This window comes from Labeo rohita, chromosome 5 (assembly GCF_022985175.1).
Source record: "Labeo rohita strain BAU-BD-2019 chromosome 5, IGBB_LRoh.1.0, whole genome shotgun sequence".
In the NCBI taxonomy this organism is placed as follows: domain Eukaryota; kingdom Metazoa; phylum Chordata; class Actinopteri; order Cypriniformes; family Cyprinidae; genus Labeo; species Labeo rohita.
In genome coordinates, this window is record NC_066873.1 from 36,979,084 (window position 1) to 37,005,881 (window position 26,798).

The window sequence follows — 26,798 nt, forward strand, 5'->3', positions numbered from 1 at the left end:
TATATTTATAAAGAATATGATTATCTTTAGAATAAGAACGGTAAATCAATAATGCAATGAATCCCTGCAATTTTCAAAGCTTATTTTTATGCATAAGAAGATCATAGCAGAGTATTGAACATGGAATGAAAACCACTTCGTTTCAGGGAAGCGTTATTTCTCTGTGTAATGTATTTATCTGGGAATAAACAGTGGGAAAACACATTTTAAAAAGTAGATTATGAGCCTATGTTTGTAAAATGTGATTCACATAGTTGTGTGCGTGCATAACTCTTCACATGTCGATGACTTGAACATTTCTACACATAACACAATCATTATGAAACATGAAAATCTTATGAATGCATCATACGGTTCTAATGAAGCAGAAAAAAGGAAGGAGGAAACAGTTAATCTACTCTAATCTAATTCTATAAAAAAGAAGCACTCTAAACCAGGAGTTTTCAAAATTTTTGATGCCAAGGACGCCCATATTGTGGCCCCTTTGCAAAGGATTCTTCTGAAAACATAAAAGTGGCTATTTTTTGTGCATAAAAACACATTTATTATTATTTTAAGGGTGAATATATGCAGTGACTCATTTTATAACAACCATAGTCATACTCACTTTATAAACATTTACTTCAGCAGCGTTTTATTTTTGTTCTACTATTGTATTAATTTATAATCTAAATGTTAAAATATAATGATTAAATATTAATATTTTAAATGTTAATACATATGCAATAATATAATAAAATACAATGATTAATCTCATTATTACTGACTGAACCAGAAGCATGAACTTTTTAAACATTTATAAACATTTACTTTCGCACAATGACAAAAAATGGGCAACTTGGTACTTTTTTATTATATTTTCCTTTTTATTCTACTATTGTAATAATCTAAATGTTAATATATTATCATTAAATATTAATATTCTAAATGTTAATATATATGCGATAACAAAATGAAATATAACGATTAATCTCATTAGTACTGACCTGTTTCGACCAGAAAAATTAACTTTATAAACATTTACTTCAGTATGATGACAACAAAATAATATTTTTGTATATATAGCTATGTTTTATTATATTTTTATGGTTATTCTACTACTGCAATCATTTATTATCTAAATGCTAATATATTATTATTAAATATTAATATTATAAATGTTTAGATATATGCAAAAATATAAAATATAATGATGAGTCTCATTATTACTGGCCTGTTTTGACAAGCATAATTAAATATTACTATTAACAAATGTACATTTAAAAAACTATTTGACATTTATGTTGTTTTTTGATGAACCATTAGCACCACTTTGCAACCCCGAGTTTGAAAACCTCTGTTTTACACAAGTAAATGATTGTTTGGTCAATGCATTGCAGTCTGGTGTTGAAGTTATACATGCAAACATACAGTAAGCAGTAGCAAACTTTAGTGCTCATGGGTGAAAATTATCTACTAATGCCAGGTAGCTAGCTGTAAACATGTTGACAGTTTAACTAACACAATTTAACTAAGCAAGGTTCTTATCAAACTGTTTTAAAATGAATTAATCTGAATGAAAACCAGCTCTAGAGGACAACAAATTAACGCTAATGCCCGCTATGGCGCCCCTTGTGGCAATACTACGAAACCAAATAAACGCTTGCGTAACCAGAAGCATATGATTTGTTTCAAGTCTCAACCAAATAAAACCAAATCAAAATCCATCAATGGCTTTTAAACAAGCTCTAACCAATGACCACAGCAGACGGTAGAAGAAGACATCGGCAGTGACACTTTAAACGACCAGAGCACTGGAAATAAAACGATCGTAAATATAAAGAAAGGCTCATTTACCCAAGGTGCAACGGGACACCTTTCACCATTTAATCAGTCAGTCACCCAAGAGTGATGTCCCTAATATCATGATTCCACCATTTCTCTGTTTAACATAATTAAAATGTCCGCTGCCGGGGCCATAAACGGGAGGAGAGGATACTGTAATTCTGCCGTAAAGCCGCAGAGCGTGAAAATGTCACTTACCGAGTACCCTCGTCCTGACAGAGAGTGAGTGGAGCTCTGGGGGAGAGAAAGAGAGAGAGAGACAAAGAGAGAGAGAACAACGTTGACCTTTGAGGGATACTATGAGATGACAGAGACATGATGAAGTTCTAGCACTTTAATATCAATATTCACATTAACCTTTTTCCCACCCTTCGTTCCTAGCGTTCGCCTAATGACATTCCTTATTCCTTTCTCTCTCTCTCTCTCTCTCGCTCTCTTTCACTCTCTCTCTTCAGGATCTGCTAGAACATATGACTCATATGACTCGAGCACAGTACAGCTCTGGACAAATTGGCCGTCTGGTCGCCCAAGGACTTTTCTCTTCAGTGAGACTTTGAGATTATCTTAAAATGGGCTTTTAGCGGAAAACCCACATTGTTAATCTAGAAAAACACTTGGTTTCCTCCTGCGATTAGCAGGTACAATATGCAGTAACTGGGTTATTCTATAATTAGGGGTACATTTAGAATTTGACAATGTGAAGAAAAAAGTTTTCCTTTTTCCCAAAAACCCAAACATGACCTTACACAGCTGTTTTAAAGGGGTCATCGGATGCTAAATTCACTTTTACCTGTTGTTTGAACATTAATGTGTGTTGGCAGTGTATGTACAAATCTACCCTATAATGATAAAAATCCATGCAGTGGTTTTTAATTAATCTGTAAAAATAATATCCCCTTTTTCAAATCGAGCCATTCCAAGATGCCTGTTGTTGTGGCGTCACACCGTCAAAGGCCGCTCCCACGATAGTTGATTGTCATGAGCGTCCCACCTCAGATCAGCTGTAACAGTCCGCCCTCTTTGTTTCAATGCCGGAGCAGGGATGTAAGTTAGACAAGAATGTCTCAGATTGAGCTGCTAAAAGTGGCTAAATGTGGCTAAAGTAAACAGGCTCGTCTCTCCACAGACGCAGAGCAGAGCTCATCTGCATTTAAAGCAGCCTCGACCAGAATGAGATGATTTTGCCAGAGCTGATTTTGACAAGGTAAAAAGGGTGTTGTTTTACACAACCACTGAGAATTTTTAACCAAAGTATATTATAGACTTTTCATTAAGACCCTAAAGAATCATATCAACTTGTGGAAAATGGGCATCCGATGACCCCTTTAAAACAATCTATATTGTATAAAGTGCTATATAAACATAGGTGATCTGTAGGAATATGTTCATAAAATACCATCTATGTTTGCTACTGTCCACCATGTTACCTTTACTGGGTAACACAGTTGACAGCTAACTTAGTTGACATTTTTAGTGTTTTGGGCCTATACTCAAAATGGAAGCCTAGAAATGCTGATCATATGGTATGTTTATAAAAATATTTTCATAAACAAAAGTTTTAGTTAAACTGTCTTGTTAAAATTGGCAGCAATAATACTTGTGTAACACTGTTGACAGTCAATTAATCCACTCTTGACACAGGTTTGCTAGTTTAACCAATATTAGGGGAAAGAGAGAGAACATAACTTCTAGAGTTTCATCCATGTGCTTCTAGAGGAAATATCATCATACTGTGCAAATTATGCGAGAATGGGACAAACCATTCCTTTTTGAGGGGGGGTTTTCTAGTGGGTAACTTAGCTGACAATGGTTTTTCGGGCACAAATAAAACATTAAATCACAATAAACACTTATTATTTTTGTAGCACACACCCAAATGTCTTGATAACCTAATCTAACTGAAGGCAAAACTATGAAATTTATTTAAATTGTAGGTAATTTTCATGCTTAAATACAGAGTAGAACGAGCAACTTTACAACATTGGACAGCTGAATACCAGGGTTGTATGTGATATGAACATTATTTTTGAACAAAAGATATAGCTTTTTCCTCATATAGTACTGTGATTGGGAAAAATATAATCGTGCACTAGAAAATTAAGCATTGGGGCTTTATATTGATGAAAATATATTAAAAATATACTTCATGGACATGAGATGTACACACAATTATAGAATGACCCTACTAAGGTTTTCGGAGTATTTGCTAGGGTGTTGCTATGTGGATGCTAGGGTGATATGTGACCCTGGACCACAAAATCAGTTATAAGGTCAATCTCAATCGAGATTTATAAATAAGCTTTCCATTGATGTATGGTTTGTTAGGATAGGACAATATTTGGCCGAGATACAACTATTTGAAAATCTGGAATCTGATGGTGCCAAAAAAAAAAAAAAAAAAAAAAAAAAAAAATCAAAACATTGAGAAAATCACCTTTAAAGTTGTCCAAATGAAGTTCTTAGCGATGCATATTACTAATCAAAAATGAAGCTTTGATATATTTATGGTAAGAGTTTTACAAAATATCTTCCTGGCACGTGATCTTTACTTAATATCCTAATGATTTTTGGCATAAAAGAAAAATCAATAATTTTGACCCATACAATGTATACTTATGATAATTATGACTGGTTTTGTGGTCCAGGGTCACATATCGCTGAATGCCATGGTGTTCTGGGTAGCTGCTCAAGTCTGGTCCATTGAGGCATTGGTGTCACTTCTTTCACCTGTCACATTTTTCTTTAAAAAGTCACATGATTTCATCACCACAGATCTTTTCTATTGTACAGATGGTTTAATATGAAGCTTAACACTTGAACAAACCATCTAAACCCTATGAGCAATAACAGCCTTAGCCACTAATAACATTTTCCACTAGCATGTTTCAACATTTGAAGCCGTTTAGTTGTGTACTTTGCATTCAACTAAACATTCTGGCATTTATTTAGTAATACCTAGTAGATAGATGATTCTTATATAGCAGATTACATCATTTTCGAGAACTGTGTCATAGATTGTCATCATAAAGGAAATGACATTTCAGATCAGAACCAAGAAACCCAACGTTTGCATCCATTTTCCATGCTGTTGCATCAGCCCTTGTCAGTTTATGGTAAATGAGGGGGAACGAAAGCATTTTATTTTGCCATGACAGATTCCTTGTCAGATTCAGATTCATATAGGGGCATTTAAAACAGTTCAGGGCTGCCTGAGTGAGTCATAAACAGCTAGAAGTTACATGGAGTGCTGAATAGTTTTAAACTCTAGCAATTCAACAAACTAAACAAATCTCAGCTGTCCACACATGAATGAAAACTATAGATAGTTAACACTGGTAATTTAACAGTTCAGATTCTGCACAACGCAAAAGTTACATGTAACATTCCAAAAAGTAACATAAGAACTTTATGACAGTTAATGATCTTCTAATGCTGCTCTACTGTCATTATGCATTCAAGCAAGAAAGCTAGGTTAACCGCAGGCTACAGCCTTACCCAAACCCACAGTTTGGGAAGATGCTTGGGAAGAAAAACATTTGCTCCTTATAAATAAACTAGTCACTGAGTCTGAGCTCTGTGAGTCTGTAACTTTATTAGTTTGTGGCATCAAGTCTCTGAAAGAGATTCAAGAATTTATTTAGTTAACAAGACATTCTCAAGCACAACATTTTCAGATGTGTCCATAAAAACATTTCTTTAATGTCTTCAGAACCTTTTTTTAGACTGTTGCACCATCATTTGAATGAGTTACCACTTTTTTACACACTGGCCTAGTATTGTGGTATCATCGATTTCAGATTTGCCTGCCCGATACTTTGCATTACAAAAAAAAAAGTTTTGTTTTTGGTCACTTTACATGCTGGTTAGACAGCCTTCCTGTCAACACGGGCAGTTCTTGGTCAGAGTAAATCCCCAAGTATACTTTAAATGTATACTTTAGAAAAGTATAGTATAAGTTCTCTTTTGTTGTGGACAAGTATCTGCACATAGTATGACCTTTCACCAAACAGATGATTAAATGGCATTAAAAATCATAAGACATACCCTAGTAAGAATAACACAGAGAATAGTAATAATCTAATTTAGTTCTAATTTAATCATTTAATAAATAAGATAATATAATAAAATCCTTATCATTTAAAATTATAGTATTCAGATTTAAAAAAATTATAATAAAAATAAATCTGATTAACACAACGGAATTTTAGTGCCACGATAAAAAAAAAAAAAAAAAAGATTATGAGATTAAAGTCGTAATATATCGAGAATAAAGTCAAAATACTACAAGAATAAAGTCGAAATACTTCAAAAATAAAGTGGAAATACTACAAAAATAAAGTCGAAACACTACAAAAATAAAGTTGAAATTACGAGAATAAAGTTGAAATGTTTTGAGAATAAAGTCTTTAATCTCATTAATTGTTATGAATGAATTCTCGTAATTTTGACTTTATTCTCAAAATATTTTGACTTTATTCTCGAAACATTTCAACCTTATTCTTGTCATTTCAACTTTAATTTTGACTTTATTCTTGTAATTTTGACTTTGTCATTTCAACTTTATTCTTGAAATTTTTCGACTTTATTCTTGTAATATTTCGACTTTATTCTCGAAATAATTTGACTTTATTCTCAAAATATTTCAACTTTATTCTCAAAATATTTCGACTTTATTCTCAAAATATTCCGACTTTATTTTTGTAATTTCAACTTTATTCTTGAAATATTTAGACTTTATTCTTGTAATTTCAACTTTATTCTCGAAATATTTCAAATTTATTCTTGTAATATTTCGACTTTATTCTCGTAATATTTCGACTTTATTCTCGTAATATTTCAACTTTATTCTCGTAATATTTCGACTTTATTTCTCAAAATATTTAGACTTTATTTCTCAAAATATTTTGACTATTTTCAAAATATTTCGACTTTATTCCTGTAATTTCAACTTTATTCTTGAAATATTTCAACTTTATTCTTGTAATATTTAGACTTTATTCTCAAAATATTTCAACTTTATTCTTGTAATTTTAACTTTAATTTTGACTTTATTCTTGTAATTTCGACTTTATTCTTGTAATATTTTGACTTTATCCTTGTAATTTCAACTTTATTCTCGAAATATTTTGACTTTATTCTTGAAATATTTAGACTTTATTCTCGAAATATTTAGATTTTATTCTCAAATTATTACTTTAATCTCGTAATCTCAGATTTTTTTTTTTTTTTTAATGTGTCACTAAAATGCCATTGTAGATTGAAGCATTTACAAGGCAGAAAATTTTCTACAAGTGGATATACATATATAAGTCAACGAAAATTAAAAATTCACATTATTAATTCACGTCTTTGATCTTATTTATTTTTCATCAATATGTCATAACTATCTTCCAGGAAAGCATCAATCATTTCGTCCACTTACTGTAATCCTTGCCGTCAACAATAGACAGCAAGATCCATTCATCCAACAAAAAACTGACATGTTTGTAAACTTGGATGTAAGTCACAATATGAAAGTTAAAAAAAACAAAACAAACAAAAAACATTACTAAATTGGTTTCATCGCAAAATTAAAATTAGATGTCTTGGGGAAGGTGATATTTAGTATTGTGATATCTTTACCCTAAACTGCTTTATCAATATGTATTTATATTTTTAACTTTAATATGTTTAATATGTTAGCAAGAGTGTTGAATGCAAACTTTCTTTAACATTCGATCATTTGAAAAGATTGCAGTATCTCACACTAAACCTAAAGTTCATCATAAAGAAGTTTACTGATATATTATTGTATTACCAGGTCACTGCTGATTCTCAACCTCAGCTGAAACATTAAACAAATAGCTGCTCTACAAAAGCAGAAAACTAAAACCTTTAGAAACAAGTAAAGCCATAATCCACGTAAGCCATGCTAGCTTGAACGAGAGAACCGCAGCCTTTTACAGACATCTCCAGTAAGACTAGACGGCAACTTCCACATCCCAGCACCACAGACTAGGCCTGAATACCAATCTCCAAATCTCTCCTGCTCTCCCTCCCGTCATTTTCCCCCTCTTTTTACCTCTTTCCTCTGTGCGATTGGCAATTTCTGCCTCTGTCTCAGGGGGTGACTTTTCCGCAAGACCAATTTTGTCCTTGCGCAGAATTCAGTCACACACACACACACCTGCTACAGGGGTTTAACCCTCATCAGTTCCTCTGTTCTCTCTCACACTCAGTACAAACTCCCACTGTGACAATTAGAGAAGTGTTCCTGAGAAAACCCGGAAAGGAGGCACTGCAGGATCCAAATACTTTTCCAGAACCACAGAAAAGCGAGGAGGCGTAACGTGCTGAGAAGAGCGAGTGGGTGCGAGGCTCACTGGGAGGCCCAAAAATTTGTAGAGTTAGCCTTACAATGCCCCGGTTCATTCACATTGCCACATTCAGAGTTGAAAGGGAGACTTATTTAAATGATAATGAGGAACAATACGTTGGATTTAGTGCTGCAGCGAGAGGAGAAAAAATCCATTACACCATCCGCGGTTCATAAGCCATGAGGCTGGGCCACATCTAAACACGCTCCCTTAAAAGCCATTATACGCAGCACTCAATGGATTTGCCTAGCACTTAGGACTTCAAAAAAGGATTAAGATGCAGGCTGCGAGAGAATGAGAGAAAAGCGAACGTGAAAGAGGGAGAAACGGGGCGGTAGTGCGAGCGGGACAGCAGCTGTTTTGGGGTTAACCAAACAACCTCTTTAAAAAAGAAATGGGGGTGAACCCGCTTCTTAATTCAAACCCATTTTCACACTAACTCGAGCCCCCCTCTGCACCCTCCCTCCCGCATCACTCTACACTTCTTGGGCTCCGACAGATTTGGTGACAAGTGGGAGGGGGCGGATTGTTTAGCTATGGACCAGACTATTGGTTAAGATAGGGCAGCGGATGAAAAGAAGCCAATCGGGACGCAACGGAGCGTGAAGTCAGCAAGCGAACAGACGGCTGAGATGCAGTAGGTGTTGCCGGGTCTCTGTGGGCAGCTTCTGTGACATGGTGGGTGGGTTCAAAACTATCAGTGTCATTACCTTCGTGCCAGATCCACTCCAAACTCGAAAACATCCTCGCTGTTCGGAAACACAAAAGCTTCTATAGTCAGATTAGACATAGCATATTTATATGATGCGAATGACAATGAAATTATAAGGGGCAAATACAATTCTACAATGATTCGTGACAGAAGACTTATGATTTTCAACTGTCGAACAATAAAATTGGTTAAAAAATGTGAAAAAGTCACTTAAATGTCAACTACCATTCAAAAGATATGGTAAAAAAAGTTACTTATGCTTACCAAGACTGCTTTTATTTGATCAAAAATACAGTAATGTTGTAAAATATTATTGCAATTAAAAAAAAAAAAACGTTTTCTATTTTAATGCATTTTAAATGCAATTTATTCCTTTGATGCAAAGCTGAATTTTTTTGCAGTCATTACTCCAGTCCTCAGTGTCACATGATCCTTCAAAAATCATTCTAATATGCTGAGTTGGTGCTTAAGAAACATTTATTGTTATTATCAATGTTGAAAACAGTAGTTTTATATTTTGGTAGAAACCATAATTTATAAAGACTTTTTAATAAACAGAAGGTTTACAAAAGCATTTATGAATGATTTTTGGTCAACTGAAATATTAAAGGGGACATCAAAATTCACTTTTACATGGTGTTTTCATATAAATGTATATTAGCTGTGTGTGGACATAACCTCACTATAATGATAAAAATCCATTCACTCCTTTGTTTTAATCCCCAAAAAACCTAAACAGTCTCATTTTTTAAGCCGTTTTGATTTTCGAAGAATTATGACATCATACAGCTCAGGCCACGCCCATGACCACTGATGGACTGTCCTGTATTACCATATTTCCGCCCTCAGCCAGTTGTAAGCTTTCCGCCATTTTCAACAATGTCTCGTAAGCAAAGCAGGTGTTTTGTAGCTGGATGTAAAAGTGAAAATAGAAGTCTTAATTTTCTCCCGACATCAGAGAACGCATTGGATTAGTTTTGTTTTTGATGGTAATTTTAACCAAAGTATATTGTGGATGTTTCATGAAGACTCTAAGAAATCATACCTACTTGTGGAAAATGGGCATCCGATGTCCTCTTTAATATCGTAAAAAAGTCTTACTGGCCAAACATTTGAACTGTAGAGTATACTAAAAGAGGGAATCAAGCCATATCTAGGGATCAGAACACATTTCCAGAAAGGAGGAGAAGTTCACTTCCAGAACAAAAATTTACAGATACTTTACTCACCCCCTTGTTTTTTGAGGAAATAATTTCAGGAATGTTCTCCATATAATGGACTTCTACGGTGCCCGTGAGTTTGAACTTTAAAATGCAGTTTAAATGCAACTTCAAAGGGCTCTAAATGATACCAGCCATAGAAGAAAGGTCTTATCTTGTGAAACGATCGGTTAATTTCTAAAAATAAAAAAATTAAAAATACAATTTATATACTTTTTAACTTCAAACGCTCATCTTGTCCAGCTCTGTGTGAACTCTGTGTATTCTGGTTCATGACAGTTAGGGTAGGTCAAAAAACTTCCATCTCAATTTCTCCTCCAACTTCAAAATCATCCTACAACTCCGTTTTACCTTTTTTGTAAAGGGTGTTTGACCCTCCTTGCTCCTTGTTAACCTTGCACACACTGGATCAGTACTTCTGCAGCGATGTAGGACGAATTTGAAGTTGGAGGAGAAAATGAGATGGGAGTTTTCCGACATACCCTAACTGTATTGACCCGGAATGCACAAAGTTCACGCAGAGCTAGACAAGCATTTGAGGTTAAAAAGTATATAAATTGTAATTTTTTTTTTCTTTTAGAAAACAACCGATTGTTTCACTAGATAGGACCCTTCTACCTCAGCTGGGATCGTTTAGAGCCCCTTTGAAGTTGCATTTAAACTCGCGGGCACCAACAAAGGTACACTAATGTTTTCCTCAAAAAACATAATTCCTTTATGACTGAAGAAAGAAAGACATGAACAACTTGGATGACAAGAGGGTGAGTAAATTATCTGTAAATTCTTGTTCTGGAAGTGAATTTCTCCTTTAACAATGCCCTAACAACAATGCCGTTAGCAACCACAAAGCAACACCTTGGCAGCCGCCCACAATACCTTGTGTCTATGAGTTTTGTACAGTCAAGCACCACTTAGAATTACATCAGAAAAAGTTGTTGTATGTTGTTGCATGACTTGACATCAATCATTCGGGTGACAGAACATTAAAAACGTGTCTTTCCACTTATGAGCGAAAATATTTAAATTGTTTGTAATGCCATTCTGCATTTTCTTTGTGAACACGTTAACATTATGCAGTGCAAATCAAGCATGCAATTCATGAATGTTGAGTTTGATTAGTGTGAAAGTCAGGAATGCTTACATCAAGGTCAGACTGCAAAAACATCAGATTTATTTCCACATCTGAAAATGGTCCAGATCGGAATTGAAAATGTCAGATGAAATGTCAGAAACGCTGTACAGACTGTCATCCAAAAACCAGATCTGTGTCACATTTGAGAGGGGGGGAAAAAAATCAGATTTGAGCCATATTCAGCTGTGATGTGAATATGAGAGAGTATTGAACAGACTTTCAACTGTTTCAACACTCTCGCTTTCATTCAAGTCAAATAAAAGAAAGTCTTGTCTGACTATCCTCATTAATTAATTAACACACTGTGTCTGTAATGTCTTCACAAGAGCAATGCTAAACAAGTGGACGCGTTACGTTATAAGAAGAAGATCTTAGCAAACGCACGCACCGCTCAAATGGCAAACCCCCACACTGGCTGTTTTTGAAATCACTGCGCTCCTGCCCCCAGTTCTTTGAGACACTGCCATCCCCCTCGTTTGTTTCCATTTCCTTCTGACACTCCAGCGACAAAAAAGAAATCCAGTTCTATCCGCCTCTGAAGCGCAGAGATCGTTAGCTAGCGGCGCACACGCCTAAGCGTCTTTGAAGTGGGTATGAAAAGCGTATTTGGTATGCAAAGAAAATTAGCATGTATGGCGAATCACAAGGGAAGATTTTTTACACCATTTAACGATGTGACAGTGATGAAAGATGATCCTGTTTACAAAGCTAGCGTTAGCGCAGCGTCCGGGCCTGGTGCGACGGGACGGGAACGAACGGGCTCCGCGGATCTCTGGCTGTCTGCGTCTTTCTCCCGCTCCGAGATGGACAGATAGGCCTACAGATGACATGGATATGGCGCTCTGCATTTTAGCACCATTTCTTTGGCAGGAGATTAGAGGGAAATGTCATATCTGGCACTGTCAGCCATTACAGTCTGCAATTTTCTGCAGTCTTTCAGCCCTCCCTCCCTCTCTCTGTCTGCCCGTTGTTCTGTCGCTTTTTGCTGTCAAAACTGTCAGCCTGGATCACGCTTTTATCTGCCTCGAGCTCGTTTCTCTCTCTTCCTCGCTCTCCCTCTCTGACTTTTTCATGAAAAACAGCCTTTTGCACAAATTCATAAATGATGGCGCTGAAGGGTGGGAGGCGGAAAGCGAAGACTGAAATTTCCCTCCGAATCCTTAACAGCCTAAGCATCACATTTAATCTCTTCATTAAAAACATTTTATTCTTTTCATCATCTTCTCCTCCCTTCATCCTCGGCTCGCTGAGGCGCGCAGCCTCGCCGTCTCCGTATTACGGATCCATCCGAACGAATTTGCTGGGGATTTCGGACACGCGTTTGACAGGCGTTAGTTAGGGACGCGTATTCGGCGAGTCTCGGGAGAATTAGACACAAATTCTCATTACCCCTCTCTCAATCACATTATTTCTTCATCCAAGGCCTAACCGACACCCCTACCACTACTTTTTTCTCTTCAATATTCAGCTGCGTTACTGAGAAACGGCACCAGCCAGGCAAGGAATCTTTTCTACAAAGACAGTGGTGAGAAAAACGCTCAGAGCTGATCCTGAGTTAACGCAAACCAACTGCTTATGAAACCTATTAGACCAATGGTTCTTAAACTTTTTGACTCCAAGGACCCCCACTGTCCTCAGTGTTATTCGTAGGCTGAGTTGCTTTCTGGGTAAGGATTAAAAAAAAAAAAAAAAAAAAAAAAAAAACTCTCAATTTCTACCCTTTTTTTTTTTTTTTTTAATTTGGTATAGCTAAAAATTAAATGTAAATATATAAATTAATTTTAAACATATATTATATAATTGTTCTATTTATATATTTTAAAATATTTAGCATATCTATTTAAATGTTTTAAACATTTTTTTATAAACAGTATATATTTTTATATTCTATTTCATATTATTGTACATTAGGCCACCCTTTTTTTTCTCTTTTTAGATTTTTCAAGACCGTCGGAATCCTGGTTCTTTAAAAATATTGCTTGTTGGCCCCCTGATTAACAACCACTGTATTAGATAAACAAGAATATTCTTTGCTTACAATCTCACATATTTGACCATTAAATCTGTATGCAAAACATTTTCATACAGAAATTATGATTTAATTAATACATTTGCACTTACATTTCTTTTTCTAAATTTATGACAACATATACAACTAATTCACATAATCTCTCTCTATATATTATTTATATAGATGCCACCTATATGATATCACATATATAAAATTAATGAATAAAATTGAAATGACAATGATAATAATACATTATAAACCATACTATAGTATTATATTTAAATACTATTAATTATTAAATCATGAATGACATACTATAGTATTATATTTAAATACTATTAATTACACACACACCACAAAACCAGTCATAAGTAGCCCGGGTAAATTTGTAGCAATATTTGTATGCATGTCATTTGTAGCATTTGTATGGGTCAAAATGATCGATTTTTCTTTTATGCCAAAAATCATTAGGATATTAAGCTCAAATCATGTTTCATGAAGATAAAATTTTACCGTAAATGATTTTTATTGCATAAGAACTTCATTTGCACAACAGGCAATTTTCCATTTTGATTTTTTAGCATCCTCAGGTTCCAGATTTTCAAATAATCTCGGCCAAATATTGTCCTATCCTAACAAATCATAAATCAATGGAAAGTTTATTTTCAGCTTTCAGATGATGTATAAATCTCAGTTTCAAAAAATTGACTCTTATGACTGGTAAAAATAAGTTTGCTGTCAGTGACGAGAGAGTAAGATTAGAAAAAGGTAAGAGCAAATTACTGTTTGTATGCCCCTGTTGTGTATCCGACGGGCATTTTGCTTAAAAATCTTTTCTATAGACCTGAATGCATTTATAACTGAATGAGACTACTGCCTGTCTTATAACAAATTTGGCTGGTAAAGACCTCACCTATTGGTTGTCATGAATACTGGCGTCTTAATGACACACTTCATTGTGCTTACCTCACTGAGCCGATCTTTGGAGCTGCTCCTGGGTGCCGCATTCACCTCCGTCTCCTCCATTTTCCTCCCAGCCTGGCTCAGAAGACTCAAGGACTAGATAGAGCAAAGAAAAATAACACTTTAGAAGTAGGACAAGAGCTTTATATGGTTATAACCATATAAATATATATGGTTATATATTTATATGGTTGTAACCCTACAATAACAGCTGATCTAGAAAGCATGGCTTTTCACGCATGTTTGGAGCACCACTGTGAAACGATGCACTCTTGTATCCTCAAAGAGACATACTATCTCATCGATGGACACTATGACACCAAAAGACTTTGAAGAGACGCATTATTTTCAGCAGCTAACTGAGAAACTCTGAAAGGTGATTCTTTCATCTGTTTGCTTTGGAAATTTTAGGCCCTATTTCCCAAGAGGTTCCTAGTTGTGTCTGGAACCAGAGCATTGTTGTCTTTACTGCTTTTATCCGGTGCACCCAGAGCATTAGCCTGTGAAAACCCAAAGGGAAAATCAAAGTGTGTTTGGAGGGCAGGTGAAGGTGGTGTTTTTTTTGCTGACACATTGAAATGTAGGTGGTGATGAAGGCAGCTTTATGCATTCCTGCAACCTGATTGGTGGAAGAGCTTAGGGATGCTCTAAAAACTCCCTGTTTGACCTGCATTTGAAGATTTGATGATTTGAATGCATGCAAAAGGGCCACAGCTCACCTGGAAATGATATTCACTGACCTTGTCCTATGTTTGGATGGCCATCTGCAGATAAGAATACACATGAAATAACTCAATACAGAATGATCTGTATTTTGTCTAAAGGCTTGGCCACATTATTTTCATTATTGTAGCTTACGTGAGAGTGTGCACACAAATTTTATTTTGCAAAGATAATAAACACGTCTATATTATGTAAGCCTGTTTCCCCCACTGAATAAAGAGGGTAATTGTGACTTTTTATCTCGCAATTCAGAATTGCATGATACAAACTAGCATTTCTGACTTTTTTTATTTTTTTCAATTGCAAGAAAAATGTCAAAACTGTGAGATAAAAAGTTGCAATTACCTTTTTTATTTTTTATTCAGTGGCGGAAATGGGTTTCCACAGTATATACATAAGTGTGAGTGTGTACTATTATATATGTTTGACTGTGTGTGCAAATTTGTTTGCAGTCAACTAAGGGAAAATTGTCTCTACAAGAAACCTCCTATAATTACTACTAAGCTTTAAATACTATGGCGATTTACTAGTTTTCATTTTATTTTTGGGGTCTGCTAGAATACATTTAGATTGCATGATTTAAATGTAAAAAAAAAAAAAAAAATAATAATAATAATAATAATAATAATATATATATATATATATATATATAAACACGTTTCCTCACCGCAGTATGCACTGAATACGCAGTAGATGTAATTTATGTGGATGTAATTTATGTATTTAGATGTTTAGATTTTATTGTAGCACAGCTAGGACACTGTTGGTCAATCAGGACTATATGAACAGTTTGTTTTTAAAAATGCAAGTGTGTGTGATCTAGTCCCAGTGTGTGTGCATAAGTATGAGCTTGAGTATGTGTGCATTACTCTAGCAACTCTCATGCGTGTCCCCAGTGGCTTGCAGGTCTTGGCCCTGGTCTCTAGATCTCTACTCTAATTTAAACAGATCACTGCTACAATTAACCTTTCTGCTAAATATCAATTATAGCCCCAGGCAGAGCAGAATTAAAACGGTCATCAGCTAGTCTGACAGGTCCTGCATTCTGCCACCACCTGGTCATCGTTTCCCAGTCCCTTCTTCCCAGAGGACGCACGCAAGCCCCATTTAATTACCAGAGCCAATACTGAGCCAGCGCTGGAACAACACCGCGCCAGCACTGGATGATTGGTGCAATGAATTACCATTCAGTTGAGGTCAGAAGCGAAAACTGACGGAGTGATGCGACATAGGCACGACGCTGGCGCTACGTTGAGGATTTCCAAAAAAAGAGCTGCAGGTGGGCCTAATCAAGTCAGAGTAATTTGCCGTAGTCAAGACAGGGGCTCGATTCTGTCAGAAAAGCTGACAAGCTAATCAATCCCGCTATCTCAACGTAATCGGCAGGGCTGCTTAGAGAATCGCGGAATTGCTGGTGTGTATACTTGTAAAAGCAGGCAGAAGAGCGGGGGTCTCTGTGTGTGGTGTGCCAAACGGGGTTTTGATTTGTTTACAGAACACAGAATGAAAATTAATGTTTTCAGAAATAGCATCTTCACTGATGTGGAAACAGAAGTCTGATTTTGAGATTGCAGCGTTTGGACTTTTGTCACACGTTTTTGGATATACCTTGTGTGTTTCGTGAGACCTCACTTCAAATACAAATGGATTTTACTCGGTTAGCGTTCTGAAGGTCTCAACTGAGGCTATGTGCACGCAGCTGACCGAAAGTTCTGCAGGTCTACCCCTGAGAGACAAATCATGCAAAGTGTTTGAAATGCACTTTAGTATTTCTCTGTTTGTGTGTTTTCTAGTTATGGATTCACGTCTTGTTTAGGTGCAGTGCAAGGTCAAACATGTTGACTGAAAGAATCTGTAAAAGACACAATTTCTCTGTCATTTTTCTCTCGAAAATATGTAGGGAGTTCAAAACCAGTATGAGGTCAAATTACCATATTTACTTAATAAATAACCCTGGGATTATTGGACTCAATTTATCACAGCACTATTCTAAAGAAAAAAAACAAATCTGTAATTTTCCTTAACAAAACCTTCTACACAATTTTTGTATGTAAAGCTGCAACACAACCAGTAATGTCACAAACCAATCAAATGAATTCCTGCTCTATATATTTTTCACTGAAGTATTCAGAAACTCTAAAATATGTACTGTAGAATTACAAAAAATGTGTTGCTCTTTGCTTAAAAGCTTTGCTTTTGAATCTTAATCACATCTTGTGATGTTCTCTCTAATTGATTTCCTGATAGACAGACAACTGGTACATCCTATTTTACATACTTCTGCACTATTCTACTCCAATAGTGAGCCCTAGAAAACCTCAAGTACCCAGATTGTGTACTTTCTCAAGTGAAGTGGACAAGTGTGGAAAGATACTTTACTCAACAGCCATAGCTTTCTTTACATAGAGAAAGGAGCTAAACACGCTAAAGCTAACAACAACACATTGTGTTATTACAAAACTATAAAACTTCTCAAATTCAAAGACCAGATGGCAGTACATAGCATATAAAAATACTGACAGTCAATCACAATCTACCTGACTTTAAAGATCAGAACAATTTAATGTGGCAGAAAACATAATTTTAAATGTTCGAAAGGGAACCCCAGGTACTTTTATGCTTTAATATAACATGAATATTGTCTCTTAGTGAAATATGCAGTAGAAAACCCATTGAAGATTTACGTTATTTAAAAAAATCTACATCTATTTATACATATTTTGGACTATGAGAGGTGCCGTTATATTTGATGACGTGAAATGGTTGCACTTATTGAGCTACTGGTGTACCTGTTGCTATTTTTAATCGCCCAAAATATTAGAATACACAGCTTGGGAAATAAAATACTGATACAATGACCACAGTTACTAAAAGAGCTTACAAGTGACGATGGATATAAGCGTAGGCCTAAACCATATGCCGTACAACTGATTTTTCCCTACAAGGATTCTAAACGCCCCTGAATATCGAGTGAAATCCACGCTAAGAAACTCCTTTAGTGGCTGTGGCATCATAACAATCGTCAGCATGTTTACATCCTGCCAGGATGGCATCTGGTGTTCTTGTTTCTACGGGCCTTTAGGAAGTTTTTGTCCACAGACATCTTCCCATTCTTAACTCTAGGAAAGCAGTGAAGACTTGTTGTCTCTTGTTGTCTTTCAACTAAAAAATTACAACCAAAAGCCACACAGTGTGGAATCATATCTAGTGTTGTCAAGTCTGCAGGTTTCCCGCAGAATTGGGCTACTTTAACACTGTTGATGCGGGTTGTTTTCATGTCTATGGGTTTAAAGGAGAAGTTCACTTCCAAAACAAGGATTCACATATATTGTACTCACCTCCTTGGCATCCAAAATGTTCATGTCTTCCTTTCTTCAGTCATAAAGAAATTATGTTTTTTGAGGAAAACATTTCAGCATTTTTCTCCATATAATGGACTGATATGGTGCCCTGATTTTGAACTTCCAAAAGGCAGTTTAAATGCGGCTTCAGACGATCCCAAATGCGGTTGTAAACGATCCCAGCCGAGCAAGAAGGGTCTTATCTAGCAAAACAAGCGGTTATTTTCATTAAAAAAAACAAAACAATTTAAATACTTTTTAATCTCAAACACGCATCTTGCCTTGCTGTCCTTGAACTCTGTGTATTCCGTGTCAAGACAGTTAGGGTATGTCGTATTTTCTCCCTCAACTTCAAAAATGAATTCAAAATCATCCTACATCACTGCAGAAGTATCGCCCCAGTCTTTGCAAAGTGAACAAAAACCTTAACAAAAAAGGTAAAACAGCGATATAGGATGATTTTGAAGTTGAGGGAGAACATGAGATGGGAGTTTTTTGACATACCCTAACTGTCATGAACCGGAACAAAAACAGTCCAGGCAGAGTAAGACAAGACGAGCGTTTGGCATTAAAAAGTATATCAATTGTATTATTTTTTTAATAAAAATAACCGATCGTTATGCCAGATAAGACCCTTCTTTCTCGGCTGCGGTTTACAACCGCATTTGGGATCGTTTGAAGCCGCATTTAAACTACATTTTGGAAGTTCAAAATCAGGGCACCATAGCAGTCCATTATATGGAGAAAAATGCTGAAATGCTTTCCTCAAAAACCATAACTTCTTTACGGCTGAGGAAAGAAAGACATGAACATGTTGGATGACAACAGGGTGAGTACACTATATGTGAATCTTTGTTTTGGAAGTGGACTTCTCCTTTAAGCAGCCCAAAAAACTTGGTATTTATCCCCTGGAATGCGAATTTTACCAAGGGAACCCCGCCAAAAAAACACACACTTTACCCACCGGAAAGCATTTTTTACCGGGGGGCCCCCACCGAAACATGACTGTGCTAGTTTTGGGCTAGTTCTGAGTAACAATTTGGCAGGTTTTGTTGTGAAAACCTGGCAACCCTGATCGCATCAGTATTTTATTTTCAGAGTTGAGCTGCAGTAAAAATAGCAACTGGTAGCGCAAGTAGATCACAGAGTGCAACCATTTCACATCATAACGGTGCCCCCCCCCATAGTCCATAACACGTATAAAACGATGTGGATTTTCTAAATAACGTAAATCTTTCATGAGTTCTTTCATTGGAGTTTCCACACGAGAGCGCCCTCTGGCCTTCGGATGGAGATTTACTACTAGCACAGAACCATGCTTCCTTGACAAGATGCGCATGAAAATCGCAGCTTTTGCTCATTCGTGATTGCAATTTCATTTTGATTTAATTTAGACTTATTGTGTAGCCCTACTTTGAAATCTGTGCTGATGCTGCTGTGAGCAAGACGGATTGGAATATGGAAAAAGAACACCCGTGGCCTTTAGTGTCTAGACCAGGGGTCAACAACCTTTTGGGCATGAAGTGGTATTTTAATTTTTTCTGGTTAACCACTGTGCCAATAAACCCACAAAGCACACAAAGAAACATTCAGGAGCACAGAAACTTGTCGTCAACATTGAGTAAAATGATTAGTTTTAATTCTGCTTGCATGCCAGTGATTATGCCAATGTTGGCACGCATGCCATAGGTTGCCGACCCCTGGTCTAAGACAAAAAAAAAAAAAAAAAAAACGGCTTAAAAAGATGTTTAATAATAATTATTCTAACAGCTTTAATGATAACAAAACTAGAATCACTTTCAAAATGACAAACCCATTGCCAGCCAATCAGAATCCACCCAACTTTAAAGAGTGATCATTTTTAGCTGCAGATGACACGTGTTACATATGTTGGTTTAAACAAGGAACTAAAAGAGATAAAACCATACAGAAAAGACCTTAACAAGAACGATAAGGGGAGTATAGGCCGTAAATGTATTCTTGCCGGGCTCTGAAGGTAAATCCCCTCTCCTACACACCACTGAATCTCTGCCCTGAAGGGAGGAGTGGCGAGCAGGCGTGCTGAGAGCCGTGCTGGGGTGAAGTCTCTCTGTTTTGTTATTCTGCTCTTTTGATCCTGTCTAACCTCAAAGGGCCTGCCGTCTCCAGCCAAGAGCCCCTGAGCCGCCACAAGTCCCACCTCCATTAGCACGAGAATTTCACCTCCGCCTCGCCCTTGTTCTCTCCCTCCTTCCACTCCATCTCTTCTCACTCGCACTTTATCTCAGCCGCACCGGTCGCTCTCTCTCACTCTCGTCTTCACCTGTCAGCTGTTTTCTCTCAATCCCTGCTCGGGAATCAAGCCCTGTCAGTCCTCATTACCCCCCGCCTAAGTCTCGAACCCACCACCCTCCCCGTTCGAATGAAAGCTCTCCGCTGCCAGCGGTGAGGGGCGGGCTGGGAGAGCGTAACAGAGGGCAGGCTCTGGGGACACAGATCCTTCCCCTAATTTGCTGGAAAAAGTGTCCCGCACTAGAGGAGCCTCACCTCTATTAACCCAAAGCGAGAGTGAAAGAGAGACAAAGAGGGAACGAGACAAGAGGCACACAGAAAGAGAAGGAGAGAGAGGGCGGGCGACAGTGGCACCTCTACAGTGGCTCAATCTCCAGGCTCATTATCCCCGAGCTGCCCCAGAGCAGAGCAGAGCGCTCGGAGCATGGCAGGGCCACAACGGGGCCAGGGGCCAAATGGATTCATCTGCTCTCATTTGCTCCTGTCTCAGCAGAGGCAGCTGCTTGGAGAGAGGCGGATTGAGTGAGGGAGGAAAGGGCGGGAGTGAGGGAGATTTAGGGCTTTGTATTCTGCCGCAGAATAGCGCCACCTGTCTCTTGCATTGTATAACAGAAACACAGACCCTAAAGAACATTTTAAGAGTTAAAAAAGTCAGAGTTGTGATGTAGCAGTTACTGTGGTGCTCATATACTACTGATGAAAAGTACATGTTTTTGAGTCTCTTATGCTCACCAGGGCTGCATTTATTTGATTAAAAATACAGTAAAAAACAGTAACATTGTGGAATATTACTACAGTTTACAGTTTAAGCACAAAACTAGCACAGCTATGTGGAAAACAGTCTTGTTATTGTTAACTAATTAACTAAATAGGTAATTGAAATAAAATAAGATATTAATATGAGATGGAAATATTTAAGCTTAAAAATAAATAAACAGTAAAACAGTAGCAATGGCAACTAATAAAATAACATTAATTTCTGAGGTGCTAAAATTACAAAAAAATTATAAAAAATAAAAAAATAAAATAAAATATATATATAATAATAATAATAATAATAATAATAATAATAATAATAATAATAATAATATTATATATATATATATATATATATATATATATATAATAAAAAAAACAGCAAAGACACAACATTTTAATATTATATTGTACTGCCATTCAAAAGTTTATGATCAGTAAGATTTTTAATGTTTTTTAGGTTCTCACTAAGGCTGCATTTATGTAAACAAAAAAACTGAAAAAATAATATTGTGAAATATTATAACAATGTTAAATAATGTTTTTTCTATTTTAATATACAATAAAATGTAATTTATTCCTGTGATCAAAGCTGAATTTTCAACATTATTACTCCAGTATTCAGTGTCAAATGATCCTTCAGAACACATTCTAATATGCTGATTTATTATCAGTAAATGGAAACAGTTGTGCTGCTTAATTTTTAATCTAAAAATTAATGGGTTAAAAAGAACAGCATTTATTTAATATATATATATATATATATATATATATATATTCAAATGTTTGGGGTCAGTAATTGTGTTTATTTTTTCTTTTTGCAAAAGAAATTAATACTTTAATTCATCAACTTTTGCCAACGTAGATAATTTTAATAACTCTAATAATAACATATTTAAATGATTTCTAAAGGATCATGCGACACTTAATACTGGAGTACTGATGAAAATTCAGCTTTGCATCACAAGAATAAATTATGTTTTAAAGTATATTAAAGAAAGTTGCTTGCCTGTGACAGTTTAATGTGCATTATACAAAAATACTTGCTCACAGAATGTCTGTGATTGACTGTGATCAACTATTCCATAAAGTTTCTTTGTGATGACATCATCAGCCTTCGCTATAATCTCATCACCATTTGACCTTCTCCTTCGCGGTCACACTAACCTAAACAACCCTTCTGGGTTGGACTGTATTCCAAGGACACAGCACTTTATACACTAAATGGATTCCTGCTTTTATTGCGATGAGTCCCAGAGTATCCATTAAACGTCTATCATCACTGTGCATTGTTCATAGCTCAGTGTGATTGATGTCCACATTATGTGGCCAAACGTATTACACAAGGTTCAAAACCCCAACATGCATCCCGTGCTTTCCAGTAAGATGGGGGTTGCACAGAGGCAAATTTACACAAATGCGGTTCTACGGTGAGCTATTTGCATACTTGAATACCCTTGAAGGCAAGAGAAAAAACTTTGCATTATGCTGTGAGTGGAAATCACTTACACAGATGGAATCAAAGCAAACAAAAGCAGAAGTTCATTAAAGTCGGGCTGTTAAATAAGTGCCGTATGTGCGAATAATGCCCTGCGTTGGTTGACAGACACTAACATGAAGCTAATAATAGCAGTGGTCTCACATTCCACTAAAGATTGCCAACAAGAAATGACATTCACAACTCATTTTATTTACATAATGTGGCAAATATCAGAAAAAAAGATATTCAATGAGGGGAAAAAGGGCACAGCTTGATTTTATTCCATTAGAAAATGACTAGATTATAGAAAGTAAGTTTCCCACAGGTGGCTACTTTAGCAGATTAGGTGACGTCAACCTAAAAAGTAGAATTTTTAAATACATCAACCTTTTTTGAGGGGAATAAAATGCACTGGTGTATCAGGGACACAAAAAATAAAAACAGAAAATACGGTAACACAATACAATATAGTAAAATTAGTTAAAAGGCACACCGCTGAGATAAAGCTGCTCTGTGCCTGCTTAAAATTCAGTGTGAAGACATAGTGCCTCATAAAAATGAAAGAAATTATACCAGCTCTGACCCACCTTAGCCTGTAGTATCAAAGTATACAGTTATAACTGCTATGTAAATGTATTCATGCCACCTCTGAGCTGCATTAAATAGTGTTCTGTGCCTGTTCAAAATACAGTTTAAAGATGCAAAGCTGAATAAAAGCCAGACTAATTATGCCTTAGTCACCTTAGTCGCTAAAATAAAAAAATACAATTGTAATTGCTGTGTAAATATATTTATGCCACTTCTGAGCAGCATTAAACAGTCTGTGTAAAGACATCTAAATGCCACTTCAGAAGTGCTTCCGTACCACCTTTGCTGGGTTAATTTGGCCTAAGGTATCTTTACATGGAGTTAAGGCTGCTCTGTACCTGCTCAAAATTTAGTTTAAAGATGCAATGCTGAAAAAAGCCAGACTAAATTGTACCTGCTTAGAGCCACCTCAACCCCTAGAATCAAAATTTGCAAATGTAACTGCTGTGTAAATATAGTTATGCTACCTCTGAGCTGCATTAAAACAGTTTGTGTAAATACACCTAAATGCCACTTCAGAAGCGCTTCTGTGCCATCTTTGCTTTGTGAATTTTGCTGGGCATAAGGCATCTTTTCATAGCCAAATTAAGGTTTCTTTGTGCCTGCTCCAAACTCAGTTTAAAGATGCAAAGCTGAATAAAAGCCAGACTAAATTATGCCTGCTTAGAGCCACCTCAGTCCCTAAAATCCAAATTTAAAATTGTAACTGTTGTCCAACTATATTTATGCCACTTCAGAAGCACTTCTGCGCCATATTTGCAATATAAATTTGGCACTAGAGGCTGCTTTACATAGCTGAGCTAATGCTGCTCTGTGCCTGCTCAGAATGCTAGACTAAATTATGCCTGCTTAGATCAACCTCAGCCCCTAAAAACAAAATATAAAATTGTAACTGCTGTGTAAATGTATTCATGCCACATCTGAGCTGCATTAAACAGTCAGTATAAAGACACCAAAACGCCACTTCAGAAGCACTTCTGTGCCACCTTTGCTGGGTAAATTGGCATAAGGTATCTTTACATAGCCGAGTTAAGGCTGCCCTGTGCCTGCTCAAAAGTCAGTTAAAAGATGCAAAGCTGAATAAAAGGCAGACTACACTATACCTGCTTAGAGCCACCTCAACCCCTAGAATCAAAATATACAATTGTAACTGCTGTTTAAATATATTTATGCCACCTAAATGCCACTTCAACAGTGCTTCTGTGCCATCTTTGCAGTATAAATTTGGCACTAGAGGCTTCTTTACATACTGTAGCTGAGTTAAGGTTGCTCTGTGCCTGCTCAGAATGCTAGATTAAATTATGCCTGTTTAGATCTACCTCAACCCCTAATATCAAAGTATACATTTATAATTGCTGTATAAATGTATTTGTGTCACTATATTTAACAGTCTGTGTAAAGACACCTAATGCCACTTCAGAAGCGCTTCTGTGCCACCTTTGTAGTGTAAATTTGGCATAGTTTAAAGGGATAATTCAGGTTAATGTAGGGTTAATTTATTTATTTATTTAAAACAACTTTTTAGTTACCCATATATTTTTTTTTTTAATTTCTTCTACTGTAAAGAATGAAACTCATACAGGTTTGAAACAACTTGGAATAGTAAATGATGACACAGTTTTTATTTTTGGGTGAACCAGTGTGGTGTCACACCGACAGAGGCCGCTACCACGATAGCTGATTGACATGAGCGTCTTACATCAGTCCCGCTTTAAATCAACTGTAACAGTTCAGTAGTTAGCAAGTTTAGTGGCTAAACCCGGCTAAATGCGGCCAAAGTAAACAGGCCCGTCACTCCACAGAGAGAAGAGAGGGGTGGGGCGAGCAGATCTCATTAACGTTTAAAGCAACCGCGACCAGAACAGGATGAATTCTGCAGAGCTGATTTTGGCAAGGTAAAAGGGTGTTGTTTTACACTACCATTGAGAATTTTTAACCAAAGTGTATTATAGACTTTTCATTAAGACTCTAAAGAATCATATCAACTTGTGGAAAATGGGCATCCGATGACCCCTTTAACATAAATTGATTTAATCGAGTTAAGATTAATTTTTAAAGTAAATGTTAAAAATGTATTTATAAATTAATGTAAAACACAACATTATCCAAACTAAGTGAATGCTATAAAAGTATTTTTCATTGTTATTCCATGTTAGCTATTGCATTGATTAATATTAGCATATTTGTAAAGTGCTTATAGATATTTAAGGTTATGGTTTAGCTCTGTTGCAGAGAAAACAGGCTGGAAAATCTTTCTGAAAAGTCTTTGAATTACAATGATACATCAAAACAAAAAAAAGGTTTGATGCAAAGCTTTATGTCAGCATTGAGATCAGTGATTGGAGCACGACAGCTGCCTCCAACCAATCAGAGCTGCTCTTATTCCTTCGACAAAACAGATTAGCACATACTAAGTGCTTTTGAAAGGCAGGGCCCCATATGGCCTTATATCATGTTCAGTGGTGTCTTTACCCACCGACCCCAGGTCCCTCAGGGCCCATGGGTTAATGAAAGGGGTAGATCAGTGGTCCCTACGGGCCTGTCTGTCTGTCTGTCTGTACGCCCCAGTCCTATTTTCCACTCCCCAGCCATATGCCTTGGAGACCGAGGCACAAAGATGACACATGGGCTTAAACATGAGCTCTCGTCATCTTTGCCACCAACTGTCTCAGGGGGCACTGCGGGCCTAACCAATATACCGAAATACATACACATAACACCAATACACAGAGAGACACATGTGACACCTGGAGGGCAATTAGACCACATGTCGCCCCAAGTGTTTACCTAAAATACACCGCTGCCCTGCTGCTTCCCACGATGCAACTCTCCCTCTGCAATTACGAAAGAAAAGTAGAAACACTTTTGAAAACACGGATTTTAAAAAAAACGGTGTGTTTGTTTGTCAACATTCCTAATGTGGCAGCAGACGCTGTTTTTCCACCTTCACTCGTAACAAAATTTTCAACTTGAAACTTGAAAGAAGAAACGTGTTTTGCAAGATGTTATGAAAACTAATGGGGCAAATTCAAATAAGGCGTCTTTGTGATGCAGCCCACTTGGTTTGCTCATTTGCAAGGCAAAATCTCAGCTTTAAATTCTTTACAAAGACAAAAAGGCCCCCAGGCTAGTGCAGAAACATCTGGTGCTAAACAAACGTTTCAGCGTTCATTTGTAATGTACACGGCTTGCTACAAGAGTGAGCTGTTAAAATGGCTGCGGTGTAAATTGGCTCCATCAAGACAATAGTACTACACCTGCTGAGAACACTGGCTGTTAAACCCAGTGAGACTCAAGCATTAATCCAACTGTGACAGGTAAAATCCATTCAAAATACACTGGACATACACAAACTAGCCAAAGGCAAAGGCTGTTAAGTTGTCAAAGATACTCCTATTAACACTAAAAAAAAATAAAAAAA

At 36.5% G+C, this 26,798-nt stretch overlaps 1 protein-coding gene across 16 annotated transcripts in view; it reads right to left on the reverse strand.

Annotated features, from left to right (window-relative positions):
- The window catches only part of fbrsl1 (fibrosin-like 1), a 365,636-nt gene that overhangs the window by 226,954 nt on the left and 111,884 nt on the right, over window positions 1-26,798 (reverse strand). For 14 of the 16 annotated variants that reach the window (XM_051110778.1, XM_051110779.1, XM_051110782.1 and 11 more), the window contains exons 3-4: window positions 14,222-14,314; window positions 2,023-2,058 (exon numbers count right to left, since the gene is read on the reverse strand). In XM_051110778.1, coding sequence (XP_050966735.1) covers window positions 2,023-2,058; window positions 14,222-14,314 — 129 coding nt within the window. The remainder of the gene's footprint in view (window positions 1-2,022; window positions 2,059-14,221; window positions 14,315-26,798) is intronic. The other 2 variants (XM_051110784.1, XM_051110787.1) reach the window with 1 other exon arrangement.